Below are 21,119 nucleotides of genomic sequence, written 5' to 3' on the forward strand. Positions count from 1 at the left end.
TGACAGAGTAACATCTAATGTTATCAGGGGAAGTTCCCATTTTAAAAGAAAAGAGAAATTAGGATAACATTATATGAAGGATCATCCTTAAAAAATTATTTAAGGCCCAAGAGTGGATGAAGAACTCAGTTTAACAAGTTTCAACCAACATTTGTTGTAATATGATAAAATACAATAATAAATATCACAGCATGGTGGTAAATAATTTATGTAACTTTGGTTTTTGCTATATGTACCATTTTTAATTTTATCTAAGATGCTTTCTATTCATTGTGAGAAGCATGCTATTGTCAGGGATGGTAATGGGAAAGAGTGGCCAATGACATCTGTAAGAAGCAGTCGGTTGAAAATTGACTTTTGTTTCACAGATGTTAAAATATTGTATTAAAATAAGTAAGGCTTATACACACATAAATTCAGGTCTCTGTTATTAGATATATTTCTTAGTGTGGATTGTGGCCAAAAATATTTGAAGACCACTACCTTAGAAAATGTATTTTCTGTTCCTTAGATTGGAGCTGGATAGAATATTGTAAACTCATACATATATCAGACCATTCAACTATAGTGCTTATAAAAAAGTTTTTGGGAAATTAAAACTTAAGTAATAGTTAGAAAATTGACACAAAAATAGTTAGAAAATTGACAAAAAATTCTACATATATTATGAAATTGTCAGTCAATGATAAATATAGCCAATAAGAATATTTCACTGACCATGAAATTTAACAACTAACTAAGACTGTGTATGTAATATTTAGACCGATGAAGACCTTGATCCACAAAAACACCAAGAAATTGGACAGCCATGAAGATTCCTCAGGGACACTGACTCTTATAATAATTGTATAAGATTTATTTGTAAAGTCTAAAACTCATAGCCAGTTATGTATCATTAGTTTTTGTAATACTTCCAATTATTAAAACTTGAATAAAAGTAATAAAATAATCACAGCAGCTTTCAGTACTATTTGCTTAAATTTGTTCTAAACACTGGCATGTTTTCTTTCTACAGAGTCAAGTGCAGAATTGAACACACTGATAAATCTATACACATCATAGAACGAATTGTAGAGAGGAACTGGAGCCACTCGGATGCCATTGGGTTCCCGCTTGTCACACTGTGGGGGGGGGGGGGAAATAAAGCCATAATAGTGTCAGCATTATTATCAGAATGAAAATCTGCTGAGTTCCCTAAAACTTAATATGCATTACCATTTTTTCACTTTAATTAAAATATAGTGTTTCTACGCTATTTGAAACTCTCTCCCTAATTATAATGAAAACATTAATGGATTGTTACATGAATAACCAAAAGCACTTTCCTGAAGTCTACTCAGCATCATCTTCTTTAAACATTCAATAGAGCATACGGATGATGGTCTGTGGGGAGACCCTGGAGAGCCCGGAATCTTGGACACATTTAAATGGATGAGAACCTTATATTTTTCTGGAGAGTTAGTCAATTATCCTCATATTTAACCCTCTAATCCCTAATCTTGCAGATAAGGAGTTGGCTATATTCCTGGTGTGGACCTGGGGAAGAAAGATTTATTTGATGCAAACCCTGAGAAAGAATTACCTGCTAAGAGAGACTCCCCAGGATCAACCAAAGGCTCAAATTTTATGAGTAATAGTCTCGCAGCTATTCGCTGGCAGGGACTAGTCAAGTATTCCACAGACCAAGAAAAACCTCAGGCTGAACTCTCGGCTTCCTGCAGCTTGTTTATGCTACCCGAGTCAGCAACTGCGGGCAAACCACGGTTTCATCTTTCTACCAACAGACTGAGACCTGCCCCATCCAATCACAATGGCAAATTTGTATTCCTAGGTTAATCTATACTGACCAATCAGAACCGCACAATTTGGATACCTCATTTACATAAAATGGACATAACTGGAAACTTGGGTGGGAACTTTTACTATAAAAGGCATCCTCCCCTTTGTCTGAGTTGGGGAACACTCTTTTGGTTGCTACCTGAACTTGTGTTCTCAGGCTGTATCTCCTTTGGCTCAAATAAATGTTTTTATTATTTATTACAGGCTAAAATCAATTTTGGTTTATACTGGAAATGCTGAAATATTATGAAATGGGCCCAGAAAATTTGGCCTAACCTGAAGATCACTACCACTATCTTAAGAAATACCCACTATAGGCTAGACAGCATTACCAGCGGTTCATGGGTGTTGGTCCATTTAATTCCCATAACAACGTTTTGAAGTATTTTTGCACCCAAAAAGTAGATAAGTCTGAAGCTAATAGGCATTAACTAACTTTCCAGAGAGCTCACAACTTGGACATAGCAGGAATTGATTTGCAACGCTGGTACTCTGATTTGTGCCTCCAGAGTCTGCAGTGATCTCTTCTAAACTTTTGGAGGGCCATTTGAATGGAGCAGTTCCTAGATTACATTATCACCATTTTTTCCTGGAATTACTCTATTAACACCTATTAGTTCCTTTCAAGAGACTAAGAGGTCACGTTGGCCCAATGGTTAAAAAATTATTTCATACAATCTTAACACTCCTGAGATGTATCTATGTATCTTTTATGACCCAAGTGACAAGGTTGAAAATAACTCAGTTTAATCAAACAACAAAATAAGATTGACTTCTTTTTCCCTCCTCCATCATATTGGTATGTTCTTTAATTCTATTTATTCAATAAATATATATGGGCTTTTACTAGTAAAAACTAGTGAAAATGTGTCCTAATTATGATGAAAGAATATTTGCTGCTCAAACTATAATAAAAGTGAATAAATTACAAAAACTATTTTTCATAGTCAAAACTTGTGGCTTCTTCTTTTTTTAAAATCAGAAATGACAGATCTCTGTGCCCTTTAATTAGCAAGTGCTAAATTCTTAGTTGGCACTTTATTTACCTTCACTAAAGGGCTGATTGATATGAAATAACATGCAACAGTGACTAAACCAAAGAAACCAAATTTTATCCCTAACATGCAACCCACAGAGAACACCTGGTAGCAAAGCAGGAGATATACTTACAACCACTCCTCTTTTTTCTAGCTCTTGAAATACATATTTTATTGGAACAGAGAATGACAGTGTTAGCTGGCAGCCGCGTTCCTCTATACGGGATGGAGTAATTATGTTCACAGCAATCTTGTTTCCTGGTTTATCTTTGCCATAGTAATGCTTGATCAGGTATTCCAGATAACCAGTTAGCAAAATAGATTTTCTTCTCAATGCTTTCATGGTTGCTTTCTTAAAGATCTGCAGAATGAGAAACAGTCAGGTTAATAATGTCTTGTGGATTTACAAAGAAGCAAAAATTAACTGAAAATCATACATAAAAAAGGGAATGACCATTTTTAATCTCTCCAAAAATCACCCCTTTTTAAATAGTCTTTTTGTAAAAACATGCCCTCTTTTAAATCCTTTGCCATTAAAAACTGAATGCAAAGTTTCCATATCAGAAAAACTACAAAAATGTCAAACGATACTCGCAAAAGTAAAAGTAACGGCAATATAATGTTCTTTCAGAGGTATTTTAAATTAGCTTAGTATAATTCATATAAGTATCCCTTAATAAAGGCATGGAAATATCATAAAATTCAAACATTTTCTCCAAAACCATCTTTTACCATCATAATCAAGATGTTTTTCTTTTCCATTCTGATAAAAAAGTTTGTTTGGTCCACAGAACAATACAATAAGAGCTAATGTGCATGGTATGTGAAAGATAGTGTTACAAATATTTACAATTGTTTTACCGATTCCTAAACCTCCTCCAATTTAACAGTAAGAAAGCTAGCAAGCTTTATCAGAGAAACAAAAATGTTAGATAATACATTTATTTGTATTAAAACATTGGGTTTTCTTTTTTCCTTTCTTTCTCACCCTCCCCTATTTTTCTTCTTTCATCATTTTTTTTCCTGTTACACTCTAGCACTGGTCTGAAAATACTGCAATTTCCTGCCTGAGGTGTCTCATTAAGATGAGTGACAAGGGCACACAATAACTGGTGTTGGAACATTAGAGGTCAGAACACACATGATTTTCTAGCTTATCTCTTAAGGTCAAGTAGAGTTTAAAAATACACCCTCCATATAAGAGCTGAATAGGCTTCAGAGTGTGATGCACTGGCAGGTCACCTACTGTCCCTCTACTGTATCGTGTTATGCCACAGAGCAAATATGGTCATTTGGTGGCATCTAGACGTCATCAAGTCTATGGAAACACTTATTTCTGTGTGTATGTATATATGTGTGGGCAGGCATTCTAACCGGCCTCGAACTATTTAGACACACATTTTCTTGACTTTTATTGCATGGAGGCTACAGATTTGGCTGAAGGAGAAGAAGGAAGTTGTATTTTTATTTGTTTTTTTCCTTCCAATCTTTTCTTTTTATTACAAACAATGATTAAAAAGACCTAATTTATACCAATCTGGACTTAATGTCCAAAACTTTCTCATCCAGAGCCACATATCCAATGGTTGCTTGACATTCGAATTGGATACATGAATAATAGGCATTTCAATCTAAATATCTTCAAAATAAGGTCCTCCCAAGGTCACCTTCTCCTCCAGCCTTCACCACCTTGGTGTCTGACAGTGCCCTCCCCACCAGTTGCTCAGGTCAATCACTTTAGTGTCATCCTTGACTCCCTTATTTTCCAAACAACTCACACAAGTCCACCTGCAAAACCTGGTAGCTCTACCTTTAAAATATGTCTAGAATAAGACCACTTCTAACTACCTGCTTTACCATATTTCTGGGCCAAACCACTCATCTCTCAAACAGATAGAGTGGCATCTGTCTCCCAGCCCACCAGGTCTCAGGGACTATGCCTGCAGCCTGGGAGGAGGTCAGCTGCACGTGGGAGCTGGTGTCTTTGTTTCAGAAGGTATCTGAGATCCCAGGGAAAAGAACACAGCCATCTCCCCTTACGGTTTCAGTTGCCCTCTGTCAACCGAGGTCTGGAAATATTAAATACAAAGTTCCAGAAAGAAACAATTCATAAGTTTTAAATCGTGTACTGTTCTGGGCAGGGTGATGAAAATCTGCACCCCTGCTCCATCTCGCCCAGGACGTGAAGCGCCGCCCTTTGCCCAGTGTCTCCCTGCCGTGTGCCCGGCCGCTTAGGCCCCGTGGTGGTTACCAGAGGAGCTGTCTAGTGCGGCAGTGCTTCTATTCGAGTCTTACTTACTTAACAATGGCCCCAAATGCCAAGAGTAGGATGCTGGCAATTTGAATATGCCAAAGAGAAGCTGTAAAGTTTGTCTTTTAAGTGAAAAGGTGAAAGTTCTCTGATTAATGAAAAAAGTCATATATTGAAGTTCCTCAACAGTGAATGACTTAAGTAAGGTATTTCTAAGAGGCTCCAGAGAAATACTTAGGTGATTAGAAGCTCCCAAGAAGTGTATATCCCTTTTCTCGTGGCTCTTGGATCTCTTTGCTAGGTTTACCTTTAGATATTAAAGGAAGAGATAAATCAGTCTTCCAGTTCCAGCTAGGAATAAAAACTTGTCTAGGTGACTATACTACACTGGCAGGAAACTATTGGTAGTGAAAATAAGACTCTGACTCTTCCCATGGCAGAAAGGGTGAATACTGGAAGAGCCCATTGCAGAGAAAATATCGAAGTGGAGTGTCTAAAGAAAACTTCTAGATATGGCTGAGAAGTCACTTACAAAGTAAAAAAAAAAAAAAAAAGAGGAAATGACTTTAAATACTAGTGTATTTAAATAGCGTAGCTCACCTTCTCCATGATATAAGCTGGCAAAGTAAGCAAAACATTTTGTTTTAAAATGTTTAACAGAAGTTTTTTCTCTGAATGTATACTATAAAAACAATTCAGATATCATTATCTAATTTCTAAGCAGACTCTCCCAAAACTGTGTCACTGACTGAAAAATCTAGTTACTGGGTTTATTTCAATTTAAAAACAAAAAATTAAAAAGTGAGAACAGCACAAGTTCCACCTAGTGGTGAAACTGAGTACCTGCTCTTTAGATTGGGATGAAATGAAATGAGCTGATTATCAGGATCTGGTGGTGAAGTTGTATAAACATAGAGGAAATTGACACTGCCACCCAGTGGCCAAAATAAGAAACTGCTATAAGTGTTCACAGATTCCTAGAATTTTAGGTTTAGAAGATTTTAGAAGTATTTATCCAGTCACTCCACAATAAGATTTCCTAAAATATAAACTAAATTGTCTTAGAAGACTTTAAATTTTTTTTGAAAATAATCTTTTATTTGAATAGATATATATTTAAAATCTCCATTAGAAATATATATTTATACTTAAAGTATATTTTACTTTAATGGCATAGGACCCCCAGTTTTAACAAAAATTTCCCTACCTCATGAAACAACCTTACCTAATCTTTGTTTTACTCTAACTATTCATATATATGTATATTTTATTTTTCCTCCTTAAAGTTAGTCTTCCTCTAGCTTTGTTACATGGCACTTGGTCAGTTTATTGATTCACAGAACAAGAGACAGAGTCCCTCGTAATCACAGCATTGTCTGGCACACAGTTCTCTTTTCATAAATAAATGTCAAATGATTGACTTAACTGAGAATTAAGTATTGAGTGTTTATTTTGTATAGAGAGAGACCAATAGAAGATTAAATAACTCATTCAAGTTCACACAAATTCTAAGTGGAACTAAAAATACGTCTCCCCGGTGTGTTCCATTTAACATTTATTAAGTGCCAATAATGTGCCAAGCATTCCGCTAGGGGCTGGGGGTCTGCATAAAGGATAACAGTCCACCTACAGTCACTGTCCTAAGGAAGACCACATACCCTTCGCAAGTGTTCGTGCCCAGTGCATGTTTATAATCTTGCTGATCAAGCAGAGAAAGCACTGCAACATGGCACAGTCAGGTAAAGCAAAAGCTAAAGGTGTGGGAAGGCTGACGCATGCATCACTTACCTCTAAACTAGCGTGCAAGGAACAGACCAACAATATGGGAGGATTTGAAATTCGAAATCCATTGGCCCCAGGGATTAACTGCAATTCTGAAAGATTAATATCATGTCATTTTGATAGCTTGTATCTCAAAAAGTGTTCTTTATGGACTTTTTTCAATGACAGTAAAGTAGCAGGCAGAAAAAGAATATCATATAAAAGTTTTTATCCCTAAGATTTCTGAGATATTTAAGAGAAAATCTGTGGACCTAAAACACTGGCACATTTCCCCATCACCTGCGATGTCTGTCTCCCCTGCCCCCACCTTCTTAGCAGCCTACCGAACACTAGAGCCCTGAGACACAAGATAAAAATGCTCTCTTCTAGAAGCTTTTCTGGACCCAATTCTCTGACATTCCCAAGCCCGAATTCCTTGCTCTGCTCCATGCTTTGTTTTTCTATTATAAAACCATGTCAATGAGAGGAAATTACCAGGATTTAAATGGCTTGTAATCATAATGCTGCCCAAAGGCAAACATATGAAATGAAATGACCTATGACGTGGACTTTTAGCGCTAGTCACCTAAGTGGATTCTCTTAGGAAAAAAAAGGGGGGGGGGTTAAAAAAATAATCTTCCTAAATATGATATATTATGAATTAATACCAGGTATTATTCTAATTAGAATACATTAGATTGAATAGTAGAAAGTTAAACCCAATAGAGTTAAGATTGCTAGCTAGAGACCAAATTAAAAATAAGACTGGCTAAAAAAACTTCAGAATATCCTGGGTATTTAGAGATTCATCTAATCCAGGATTAGGCAAACTATGTCCTGTGGGCTAAATGCGGCCCACCAGTTGTTTTTATAAATAAAGTCTTTTTTTTTTTTTTTTCACAGCTACACTCATTCATTTATATATGTCTACAACTACTTTAGCACTACCATAGAAGAGTCGAGTATTTCCCACAGAAACAACATAGACCAAAAAGCTTAAAATATCTCCTCTCTGGCCCTTCACAGGAAAACTGTCCCCTTATCTAATCCAATTCCCTCATTTACTGATAAGAAACCCAGCACAAAGAATTTAAATAACTGGACTAATAACTGACCTAATTATTTTAGCCACCAAGATAAAGTGCAGGTTTCCTGATTTGACTGAAAGGACCCATCTGGATGCTTTGCAACTTGGTTTTTGCAAATGTGAATTTGCTTAAAATACTCTGAGGTTTGGAAGCAATGTGAATGACCAAGTTTGTTTGGGTGGACCTCACAACATTTGGGCAGCTTTCTGTATTCCATGTGACCAAAGGACAGAGTCACTGAGGCAAAGAGGCAGGGCAGCCCCTGTGCCTGGTGCCCTTTCCTTTCTACCTCCTGAGGTTTAACTGCTGCTGTTTAGTAAAGTGACAAAAGCTAGAGGACAAAAATGTGGGAGAAAATGAGATAAAAATGAACATTTCTTCAATAACACTGTTGTTTACTACTGGGTTTGAACTTGTCTTACCCTCAGACCAAACCCTGAAATAGACATTATTGGCATTAAATATGTGAGAAGGGGAAAAAAAAAAAAGTAAGGTGATACAATTTGTGCAGCATCGCAAAATTGACACCAAAGTCCCTCTGGGTCTGACTCCAAGCTCTAAATCCCTCTTGTCCTTACTGCCTGATGTCTCGGGTACTGAGCAGCGATGAGATGTGAGCTCCTTCTGCTAGATTTCGCCTCCTCTTACTCCCTGCAAAGGGATAGGCTCAAAACCATGCTAAAGTTGTAGTCTAACACTCTGGAAATGTCACTTCTTATTTTAAAAATTCTCAGTGGCATTTTTAAAGTGTGCTCTCCATGAGGCATGTGCATTATTGCATATCATACAAAGATCGATGAAAATGAAAATAAAGTTAAAATAAAATTACTTGGGAAGTAAAATGGAGTACACTTACTGTTACCCATTTTAAATCTGGTGCTCAGTTCATGACCAAACCATCCCACTAACCTAAAATATAAATAACAGCGTTAGATATGTGGGTCTACAAAAATAACCACAATTAATATAGGAAGCTAGGGCCTACATATTGAAACCATCTGTGATATGAGTCATAAAATATTTAAGTATTTAAGTTCTATATGATATCCAAAATAATTAATACTTATAACCACATCAAGAATGTAGATAAAATCAGTTTATTCATATCACCAGTTATATTGTTTTTGTAAAAAGCTGCATTTAATGACCTTTTCCTCATTTAAAATAAAATAAAATGAACAAAAATGTTTAGTTTTTTTAAGTTTTAAAACAAAGATAAAACTCAAAAAGGAAAAGCAATTGAAACAATATTTTTCAAAATAAGACCCCTAAAGAGAAGCGGTATAAAACACTGTATATAATAGTTGAAAATTTTTAAATAATTTTCTAAAGAAATTGGTCACTTTTGTTTTTTTTGTTTTTCATTTTTTGTTCTTTGTTAATCTTCACCCAAAGATATTTTTTCCATTGATTTTTAGACAAAGTGGAAGGGAGGGAGGGAGGCAGGGAGGGAGGGAGGGAGGGAAAGAGGCATCATGTGAGAGAGAAACATCGATTGGTGGCCTCCTGCATGCAGGGGACTGAACCTTGAACCTGCAACCCAAGTACTGCCCTGGACCAGGAATCAAAACTGCAGCCCTTTGGTGTACGGCTGACTCTTTAACCACTTAGTAACATGTCCAGGAAAACTTTCATATTTTAATAAAAATGTTAATTGGCCAGACATAAAATACAAAATATATAAGAAAATTATGTACATATGTATGTATGCTAATGCATATTTGATTGAAAAAATTACAAAATGGTTTAAAGAGAAATATGAAACTTGAGAAAGAGTAATACAATATTCCTGATAATCAATTCTCTAAATAAATTTTTAATTTTAAAAGACTAAAACAGGTGAATAAAGAAATAAAACAGTAGAAAATTAATAAAATAATACTCCATAAGATGGAAAATTACCCAGTAGGAATGCAGGAATAGGGATGATATTGCTTGACAACAGATGAGTTTAAAAATAAACTCACAGAAATCAGAAAGTAATTAGAAAAGAAAAACAAAGCACAAAGAAATAGAGAAGAATTTGGAAGGAATACAAGGAACTCAGGAAGCTAGAAGACATCAAGGGACAGAGGATAGCTGTGAGAAAAAATAAGCAGAAAGAAAAAGAAAAAAAAGATTTAAAATAGTTTGGGGGAGAAAATGATATATGTAATAATCGGACAAAAAAGTTCTATCATCACCAAAGTGAGCTTTCAAAGAAGAAAAGCAAAAATAAAAAGACAAACTTTTTGAAAAGTTATAATTCAAGACAATTTTGAAGAAATAAAAACTGATATAAATCTACATACTGAAAAACAGAACATTGTCTGAGAGATTTGGGAGAATTAACCCAGAGTGATTAATTTTATTTGTAGCTTGTTAAAGTGAATGGATTTTAAGGATGCAACCCCAAACAAACAAACAAACAAACAGGAACAGTGGTTCCAAACAAAAAAGGGGAAGGCACAATAAGGAAAAAAATATCAGCTTGGCTTCATATTTATCTAACGTAACCATTTATTGACAGAGAATACTGTAGAGATACCTATATAATACTCAAAGAAGGAGAAAGAAAGCAGAAGGTACAAATATTGGATAAACCCAACTCTATAAAGGTCACTGGTGTTGATCAAGCGAGAGTTCAGCTAATATTTTCCCCACGAATTCTTCTTGAAAATCTACCTGAGCGTGAACTTCAGTCAGTCAAGAGATGACCAGGGAAATTATGACAAAAAGATGTGTGGTGACGATTGAGTGCATTTAATCACAGAGCTAAGATCAAACAAATGTGGGGACGGAACATAATGAAAGAAAATGCTACATGATAAGGTAAAAATTAACAACAAAGGAGGGGAAAGTAAAGTAATTTCATTGATCATCTATAATTTAAACTAGACAGATCAAGGAGTAGAAGTATAATCAGATCTAAAAATACAGAGTAAACACCGGGAAAGTCAAAATTGACTAAATCATGGGGAAATGAGAGAAGAAACAGAAGGAGAGAAAACCTGCTAAATCTATTGCTGCTCATGACAGGGGACTAAGAGAAAAAGATAAAATTTTAAATAAAAACCTTGAATACTGGAAAAACTAACTAAAAGTAATAAACAAAAATAACAAAACAAACCTCATGTTGGAAAACATTAAAAATATCTAAAAAATAGAAAATATGACATTAAATAACATTAAATTAAGACCAGACGTAGCAGTTAAAGCAAATGTCAATGGGTTTAACTGATGTATTGCAGAAGAAAGCTATTGTACCAGAAATCAGAAACTGCTAAAATAAGTGATTCAGAAAGAAAAAAAAGAGTAAAAGGAAAAACACAAGTATAAGTGTAAAATGCAAAAGATAAATCAAGTGTAGATGCAATCTTTATATCAGACAAGATGGAATTCAGACCAAAAACGAATGAAATGATTTAAATAAGGACATTTTATAATGTTAATTAAGCTAATTCAAAATAAAGATAAAACAGTTATGAATTTCTAGACATTACAGAACAGAGCAGCAACATTTATAAAGCAGACGTTACAGAAGCTACAAAGAGAGATAGAAATATCTTGTTAGAAGCACTTTATTAACCTCTCTGATAGATCAAGTTGACAAAAATTCCAATTAAGAAGTTAAATCTAATTGATAAGTGTTTAATGCTTTACTCTAAAATAAAGAGCTTTTTTAGAAGTGCTCATAAAATATTAACTAAAACTACACACAAAAAAATTTAACATTTCCAAAGTAGGTATATTGCTGACTATATTCTTATTAGAATTCAGTAAAACTAGTAATTAATAACAAACTTAGAAAATCAAAAGACTCAATTACCTGAAAAATTAAAATAAAATTTGTCTCAAAGTACTCTTAGGATCAACCTGAATTGGTAGAATTTTTTAAAAAACAAAACACTATAGACAAATTTCTTTGGGATATTTCTAAAATAGGGCATAGAGAATAATTAATAACTTCAGATTTCAGATCAAGAAAAAAATTTTAAATGAAGCAAATTACTCAATAATAAGACCAAAGAAGTTTTAAAGAACATGAAAATAAACTGAAATAAACAGTAGTATGCAATTAATAAAGATAAAAACTGAAATTAATGATTAGAAAACATAAATAATAGTTACACTGATACATAAATCAATTTTGGTAGAGGAGAGAGATATCAATTAAATGAGCTAACCCAAGACAGTATAGCTATAAAAATGAAATATTATGGGAAAGGATAATTATAAATAGGGAAAAATAAGAAAATCATAAAAGATAGATTGCTAAAATCAATTTTAAAACCTAGATAAAATGGAAGTCTAAGAGACTATTTATCCAAACTAATTCAAAACGAGAAAAAAAATTAAACCAAGAGATTTTAATAGAATAAATGGAGAAACATCTCAAACGCCTAAAACTTATATGAAAATATATTCTCATAGGGAAAGTCTACCAATTCTTTTCAGAGTAGATAATTCCAAAGCTATTTAAACTATTTCAGAGCATTAAAAAAAAAAAAAAAAAAAAGGGGAGAGTGGGATATGGGAGAGATTTCTGTTATTTTGGAAAGGATGTATTAGTGTCATACCAGGTTAGAATTACACAGATAAAGAAAAACACAAGCCTATCTGACTTAAGAATATTAATACAAAAATCATGAAAAAATATTCTAACAGCATATTAAACTAATAATGCATTAAGAAGAGTTCATTTAAGGAATACAAGAATGGCTCTATATTAGCAAATTTATTAATTATAATTAATTATACTAATAAAGCTAAAAAAAAGATCATAGAATCATCTCCGTAGGATTATCTCCAAAGATATTTTCAACATTCTGCAACTATTCTGAATTAAGAGAGAATTTAAACAAATTAATTATAGAAAAGTACTTATTGCAATGAAATATATCTTCGTCAACCTAAAAGTCAAACTCAGACTTAATGGAGAAACACCAAAGGTGTTTTCATTAATATGAAGATTTTGCAGTTATAAAAATGGAAAACCAGAAGTAAATTATCACTACTTTCTCATTATGTAATTTTATACCTGGTAAGAGCAAAAAGATAATTTAGTAATCTGGTAGAAACTTTGAGAAATAATCATCTGAAATTTAAAATTACTCCAAATATATTACCAAGAAGTGTACCAGGTCAACATGAAGAAAGTGTTAAACACTCCTGAAGCTGAATAATAACAAAAAGACTTGCCTGAAATTCAAAATCAAGAAAAATGTCAATTCTCCTCAAATTGATGTATAAATTTAATATGATCCCAATAAAAAATACTTTTTTCAAAATTTGGTGCTAGACAAGTTGATTCTTATATCAAATGGAAAAATATATCATACTAAGATCCCTAAAAAATAAGAACAATGAAATTGAATATTTCTACAAAATATTATTACATCAAATCTTCAGGTTGAAAACATTGTGGTATTGTGTTAACAAATCAATCACTATATAATTCATTGTATTAACAAAGCTAAAGGAAAGTTACAAGAGCATCTCAATAAACTAATGAATCATAAGAGAAAGTTTTATCAAGCAACAACCTATTTAAAAAAAATCATTTACAACTTATGTCACAAGAGGTTAGTTAATCTTCCCAGTATGAAGATATCTAAAGATCAATAATGCAAAAATAACAACCCAATAAAATGACCAAAAGATGTGACTTGATCATTTAGAAAAGGAAAATGACTTTTAAAAGTTAAAAAGTAATGTAAGAAAAATACAAATTAAAACTACACTGAGATACTCCCAGTCACCACTTAGATTTGGCAAAAATTTAAAAGTCTGATTACGCAATCTATTGATTTTAACAGGGACAAAGAGTAACTCTCATGTATTATGGCAGGAGTAAAAGTCAGTGCAGCACTCTGGAAAACAAATGAAAAATAGCTATAAATGTTACAAATACACATACCCTTTGACCTAGCAAACTCACTTCCTGAAATTTACTCACCAGAGTTTGTACAAGTATGAAGTAAATGAATTATCACTGTAGTCATCGAATCCCTTTTATTTTTTATACTTGAAATCACTTCATTTTTTATATTTTATATTCTTTTTTATAATTTTATTTTTAATGACAATTTATATTCACTATTACTTTGTATTAGTTTCAAGTGTGCATCTCTTTTAGTAATAGTCTGAGATTGAAAAGAACCTAAAATTCAGTTTTAGAAATCATGGTAAATCTATATAATAAAATACCATTTGGTTGTTAGATTACAAAGCGAATGAGGGAAAAGGTTCTATGTTCTGAAAGGGAATGATTACAAGAGACATGAAAGCAAAAAAATAAAACTGTAGACTAGAATGTATAGCATCTATTATGCATACAAATTACTTGCTTATTTTTTCTCCAAGTAGAATGCAAGCTCCTGGCATCAGAGACTTGTCTCAGTGTCTTGGAAGTGTTGTGATGTGGGTGATGTGATGTGTGGTGAATGGTCTGAGAGTATTGGTTAAGGCAACTGAAACAGCACGGGGATGGCCAGGAAGCCTCTGCCGAGGAAGCCAAGCAGAAGGGTGATTATTTTCACAAAAGAGAAAGGAAAGTGTTCCAGGTAGTCAAAGCAGCATGTGCAAAGGCCCAAAGCTAAAAAAGGGCAACGTTCTTTGGAAGCTAATGACTTTCCCGAGGTGGACTACTGATGTTGTGTAATGGACGATCATGTCAACCAATTTAGATGTGGCCAATATGTATTGAAGAGGTGTTATCTGAAATATTTTTTTTAACATTTTAAAACTTGTTTTTCTTTTAACTTTTTCAAATCCCTCATTTAAACCTACAACAAACTGTGAAAGCTTAATTATCAAAGTTACAATTTTTTAATGGCTAGAGTACAAGTCACAACTTTCTCAAGCCTAAGGTGAGTTCATATAACATTTTGATCTCTGTCAGTGGGGAAAACTGAGAGAAAAAAACTTATGACACATTTTTTTTATATGAGATGCTGAAATTTATCATAATGTACATCTATTTTGAAAAATATTAAGAATTAATTCAAAACAGTTATAACAAAATACTCGAAACTTATCTGGCAGTGAGTTATAAAAGCCATGTACCCGCAAACATTTCTGAACTTATATTGTGTAGAAGGAAGAGTTTAATTATTCTATTGAAACTAACCAGAACTTTTCTAAAATACATATTCACATATTGAAAGATGTATCAATTTATAAAAGAATTTGAATTAAGGCTGCATAGATTCCAACTAAAATAATCATTAATTTTATGAAATTTTACATAACAGTAATTAACATAATACTTTATCTGTATAGATATCCACTTTCACTTTTAAAAGCCTCAGGGCAAGCTTTATCTTAAAAGTTAACTTGCCAAATATTTCTACAGAGTTAACTTTGAGTACAAAGTCTATTTTAGAATTGCTTAATGTTTAGACTGATAGCTAAATGGTGGATTTTGAATCATCTGCAGGGGAAAAGTAGAGGAGATGGGATATAACTCAAAGTGGAGAAAATAGAAAAGGCAGTTCTTCAGTTCAGGCAAAAACATTTACTTGGCATTCCTCTAAATTCCACTTGGGCCTTTGAGTTTATTTCAAAGACCCATCAATGAATTTCCCATTGTTTGAAGTTGACATTCTACCTAAACTATACTATTTGTTACTAGTAAAATTTCCAATTCTGTATGATTTATTCCTATCCATCCCAAGTCCTGCTTTGAGGGGAATTGTTTTAGATCATTTCATGTATATGCTCAAAAATCTATGATTATATTTCAGTAATTCTATATATCGTATTGCCAACCTTCACCTCCATAAACAAAAAATAATAATAAAAGAACAAAACAGAAAGAGAGGGGAAAAACCTACCTAGGGAGTAAGAAGGAATATCCTTCAGGTAAGTAAATGAATGAACATCTAAGCTTACATTTAGCATATCTTTGTGCCTCCAGGGAACGTGAGAAAGTTTGGGGGTGTTAAGAGGTTACTCTGCTCTTCAGCCAGTCACCAGTCGTGAAATAGAAAGCATTTGAAAAGGTAGCAGATTTTCAGTTGTGTCCATTGATACTGTGAAGGATCATCACAGAGCAATTCTTTGTTTGGTCACTGAGCATTTGCATGATGTCCCTGATCTCTCTCATGCTTCCAACACTCGTATAGAATATGTGCCCTAGTGCCCCCACCTCCCTTTCCCACTCTCATTTTTCTTTTTATGCTATACTGTTTGACCTTAAATTAATTCTTGCAGGAAGTTGTTCCATCCTTGCTGCTTGACACAGTCCTTCAAGGAGGAGACCTCTGCACAGCCAGTGCTCCATGGGACTTGGTGTGTGGCATGTCCCTCTTCCCATGCTTGCTCCCCTCTCTAACGCTCTCTGTCCTTACCCGAGTCACTGCACCAGGAAAGGGCGTTGCCCCAGCCGGGAACTTTTCCCTAGCAGGGGGTCGGAGGGGACTGGAAAAGACAATGATTCAGTAAAAGCCCCAAGGAGCACGGGAACATCTTGTGCGCTTATGAGGAACTCAGGCTGTCAGCAGAGAGCTTAGGACTTGGGCCCATTACCCCAGGAAGCTCCCCGCCGGGGGAAAGGCCTGGGCCCGGGCCCTGCTGACTGGGCGGTGCAGGGCCATCCACAGGGAGCCCACCAGTGAGTTCCCAGTGAGGAATGGATTACTGGGGGATGTTCATATTAATGGAAAACTCTGGGAACCCCACAAGGAAAGAGCAGACTAGGAAAGAGATTATTTCAACCTACACCTGAACCCTTATCATGCACAGAATAATCAAACACAGAATAATCATACACAGGATATTACAGTGAGGACGAACTGCTGCAGGGAATGTCAGGGGAGAGACTGAGGCAGGTGCCAGGCAGGCGGTCAGTCACCACAGCTAAAAACAATCACACACAAACAATGTAGCCCTTACTTAGGACTCGAATAACCTTCACATAAGAAAAGCTGGCTGAGTTATTCTCCTTTTAGCTATGTGGTAGAGCAAAAAAATAGCAACTTCAGAATATAAATAACAAACTAGAGATTAACCTGTAGAATAGCCTACAGAAATACAAACAATAGGTAAGACTAAAATTAACATACCTAAACAGATGTAAATTTTTTAGCAAAGGTCAGATAAGAAGGTATATTCATTAACTGTGGAAGGCCAAAACAGAAACCGGAACAAAGCATGATGTCATGGTGTTTAACCAGCAACAAAATCAAATAGCATAAATACAGTTGTAACAAGGCAATAAAGAGAGAAGCTGATTGTCCTGATGCTCTGAATGCTGTCTCCGTGTCCTTCATGCTTCACCGACCCCATCCACACCTTTGGGGACCCCTAGACCACTGGGGCTGGACCCCGGCAAATTCTGCTCATTTTAAAAATTAAGTTTACTAAATTTCTAGATGTACATTTAATATTCAACTTCATAATTATTTTCAAGTGATTTTTCCAGAATAAAGTATTAAATCTGATTAGAAAGCTGATGGTCCAGTTTAGGTCCTGCTCCTGCTACCTATGGTATCTTGGTCACACATTTATTGCCAGGTTCCCCTGCCCTGAAAAGTTTATGGACTTAGGGACAACTACTGATATAATATTGTTTGGAAAAAATGTTTGGGGTAGTAAAATCTTTGAAGATATTAAGAATTTTTCTCATCATTTATGAATAGTTTCCTACAACTTCCTTCTCCACCGTGAATCAATAAATTTCATTCCTTCAGGGTCATTTGTTAACTGGAGAGCACTAAAGATAGTACTAAAACTCTTTTTATCTTTGAGTTCCAAAATGAGCTTCTGAACTTATAGCAGAGACAGTAATCTTTAAAAAGCAAGACTTCCAATTTGCAATAGACATACATTTTGGAATTCTAGTTGTCACATGTCTAATATAGCCCGTAATGTTTATGCTGTAAACAGCAAAAGGAAAAGAGAATAGAAGAAACAATGAATCTAACCCATGGATAAAATCAAGTTTTCTCATGCTAATAAAGGAGAGCTTTAAAAATGGAAGAGAAAGATTGGATTCAGCTTCCTACTACAGAGCTCAGCTGCACTCCCTTCCCTCAAGTAAGTTCTAGGGGATGGGAGTTGAGACGGTTGAGGGGTCAGTGGGAACTTGAGACATGTTTGGGAGCGCTTAATGATAAAAATTGCCTTGAGCCATGAACTCTCAGCCTCTTGAGGAAATCCAAAGGGGTTTGTATAGAACTCCTCTATGCCCACTTGTTGCCATAGTCTTCATGTAAAAATATTAGCGGAATGGACCTGAGATAGCACCACAATTTGCAATCTAGAGTCATACTAACCCAAGAAACACAAGAAAGTATTTTGAGATTCCTGTGCCCCCAGGGAAGGGAGTGGAAGTGACTGAGAAAATCATCATCCTTACTGGAGCTGGAAGGCTGGGATAAAGGGCAAGGGGTCATGGTAGCTCCACAGACATCTCAGAACATGCAGCAGCAGAGAGCAGAGGACCAAAGAGGTGCCGGGAACACTGTCACGGATTCCAGGAGATGGCTGTGAGCCTCTCCCTTACCTATGACTGAGTGCTCTATACATCCATCCCGGCACCCTAAGGACAAAGGACAAGAAAAGAACTCTGTATGGACAGAGCTTAAACTACCACTTTACTGAGAAAAATCACAAACATTACTAGGCTTACCTAGAAGTTACAAGACTGCATTTCCTGTATCAAATAAGTTGGTAGATAAAAATGAAGAAAGTAAAAGTATTTGCCCACCTAAGTTCATGGCCTGATGACATTTACATATAAAAAATTGCAACATGTCTTTTTCCCACTTCTTTATAATGTGATCAAAATAGAAGTTGGGAGAATATTTCAATGCCTTTTTTCTTATTTAGCAACTTTTCTTTCATTTTTGTGTATTTGCTAAAGCACCAGGTATTTGTCATTTCTGTTTGTGGAGTGGTATTAAAAATCCAAGAGTATGAGCTATGGTGATTGCTGGGTATATCGAATAAAAACATCAAAGACCTAGTGTGTGAATATAGAAGGAAATGATAGCTTATACTTGAATGTACTAATGACATGTTCATAACCAAATATGAAAGAAATTCATAACTCCACGAAGAGAAAAACATGTTATTTTTAGAGGGGAAAAACAAAACAAAACTAGAAACCAATTGTATAACAGAAGTCAAGGCATTTTTTTTTATCTTTATTTACTGAATCTATAAAAGTACTTCAACTTTATATCTGAAAAAGTACAAATATGATATTATGATAGTTTTCAAGTTGTCTACCTCATTAGTTGATGATGATATGCTTCAGTTGCATTTATTCACTAAAGGAATTATATTTTGCTATCCAACAGCTTAGCACAAAAGACACTGGAAGACCAGCTCTTGGACCAACCCCACTGGAGATTCTAATTGTTTACCAACTATTATCCTCCAGAATCACATCCATATGACCTGGATGGAAGTTATATAATTCCATAGAACATTTAAGAGTGGTCTGGCTAATTAAATGACAGTCTCATGCTAACAGGAAATCCAACTGAAAAGACATAGTTGAGCAAAGCTTTTGCACAGTGAACTGCTAAGGGGAAAAAGATGGAAGCTAAGACATATTTGCTGGGAAATGGACATGAAAGTTTCGTGTCATCTCACTTAATCTTTGTGACTATATTCTGAGATGGGTATTATTTCTATCATTTTAGATTTGAGAAAAGTAAGGCTTACAGAGGTTGAGTGATTAGTGATTAGCCAAAGGTAAATAATTAATTAAGCCCATATCCTGCTCAGTAAGTAAGCAGGAACACTGACCCAAAATACAAAGCTGTGGTTGAGATGGCATCATCACAACGAAGCTGAAGAAAGGGGATCAAAGCCAGTAAGTGGGTAGAACCTGAGATGCTCAGTCCCTGGAAGCAGAATGGAAGAGCAAAAGTTAAAAGTAAGCCTGCATAAAGTAAGGTAGTTTAATGGAAGTCAGAGGGAAGTTAAAGTAAATTTGATGACTGTTATTAGTGACACTACTTCTATAGCAGATGTTCCTAATTAAATTACCTTCCTTTTTGAGATTTATTAGAATTTTTCTATATTTCATTCATTAATTCTTCAGAAACAGTTAATGAGATACTGAGCTTGAAGCTAGAGATAGAGACAGTACAGTGAGCTAAAAACGAAATGGTCCCTGTCCACATGGTGTGGTTGGGGGTACAAATTTATTAAACAAATATTAATCCAACAAACGAGTGGGCTAGTACCTCCAGTCCTTGCCTCCTGGTGCTCATGCCTTTGAGTAACCTTTTTTCTATTATCTGTGGGTGGGACCTGGGACTCTTCATCAAGAAGCAGGAATTCAGGGGGCATAGTGAGGTAGAAAAACTGAGAGAAGGAAAGTGGACTCAGACCTAAGTGTCTGATATTGAGCAGCAGCCAAGGAAGACAGAGTTGCTGACACATTCTATTAGGAGTGAAACATTGAATGAATTTATACCCTGAAAGAAATGAAACCAGACTCAGGAAGATGAGGTTTCAGTTTCATCAACATGAATATTGAATTTATTCAAAGAAGAAAAGTAGACTAAGAGAAACAGAAGAAAATAACAACTCTTCATAGGTGCTATTTATACTATAATTCCCTAACAGCTAGTATAGTAAATGGGGTCAGATTACTCCAGAGCAGGAAAATGACATAATTTTCTATTTAACATGGCACTGAAGTCTAATATCTAGATGTGACAGTGATGTCATTGAATTCAGTGATCAAAGCAATTACTTGAAGAAAATATTCATCAAAATAACTAAGCAAATTATAAATACAAACTCTCTTCCTGCCCTGTAGCCATTAAAAAAGGGGGAAAGATATTCCATGTTTTATGTGCTTCAAAGACCTGGGGTCAGTAGTGGTTAATTGTTTCAGACTTTCACTGATTTTTCATATGATGTTTTTCTTCCTTTGCATCTGTATTCTGATATAAAGTATTAATAATTACCATGCTCTTTTAATCATTGGTACTATCTGTCTTCAATCTAAATGAAATTTTAAATGTTATTTCTTCTGGAAATAATTGCAACTTTTTAAAATTAATTGCTCTACACTCTGACTCGATAAAAAGAAATTTAATCATTTAATGGGGCATTATGACAAATGAATGACATTTTTATCTTATTAAAATTTATTTTTACCCATAACCCCTTGTGAAATAAAAATGTCTTTAG

General features: G+C 34.7%; 1 protein-coding gene across 1 annotated transcript in view; it reads right to left on the minus strand.

The window, feature by feature from the left end:
* Positions 1-231: 231 nt before the first annotated feature.
* KYNU (kynureninase) overlaps positions 232-21,119 on the minus strand; it is an 87,623-nt gene continuing 66,735 nt past the window's right edge. The window contains exons 11-14 of the mRNA XM_016196533.2: positions 8,833-8,885; positions 6,916-7,001; positions 3,010-3,237; positions 232-1,121 (exon numbers count right to left, since the gene is read on the minus strand). Of these exons, the coding sequence (XP_016052019.2) occupies positions 987-1,121; positions 3,010-3,237; positions 6,916-7,001; positions 8,833-8,885 (502 nt within the window). The 3' untranslated portion in view covers positions 232-986. The remainder of the gene's footprint in view (positions 1,122-3,009; positions 3,238-6,915; positions 7,002-8,832; positions 8,886-21,119) is intronic.

Source organism: Miniopterus natalensis, chromosome 8 (genome assembly GCF_054644295.1).
Source record: "Miniopterus natalensis isolate mMinNat1 chromosome 8, mMinNat1.hap1, whole genome shotgun sequence".
Lineage (NCBI taxonomy): Eukaryota > Metazoa > Chordata > Mammalia > Chiroptera > Miniopteridae > Miniopterus > Miniopterus natalensis.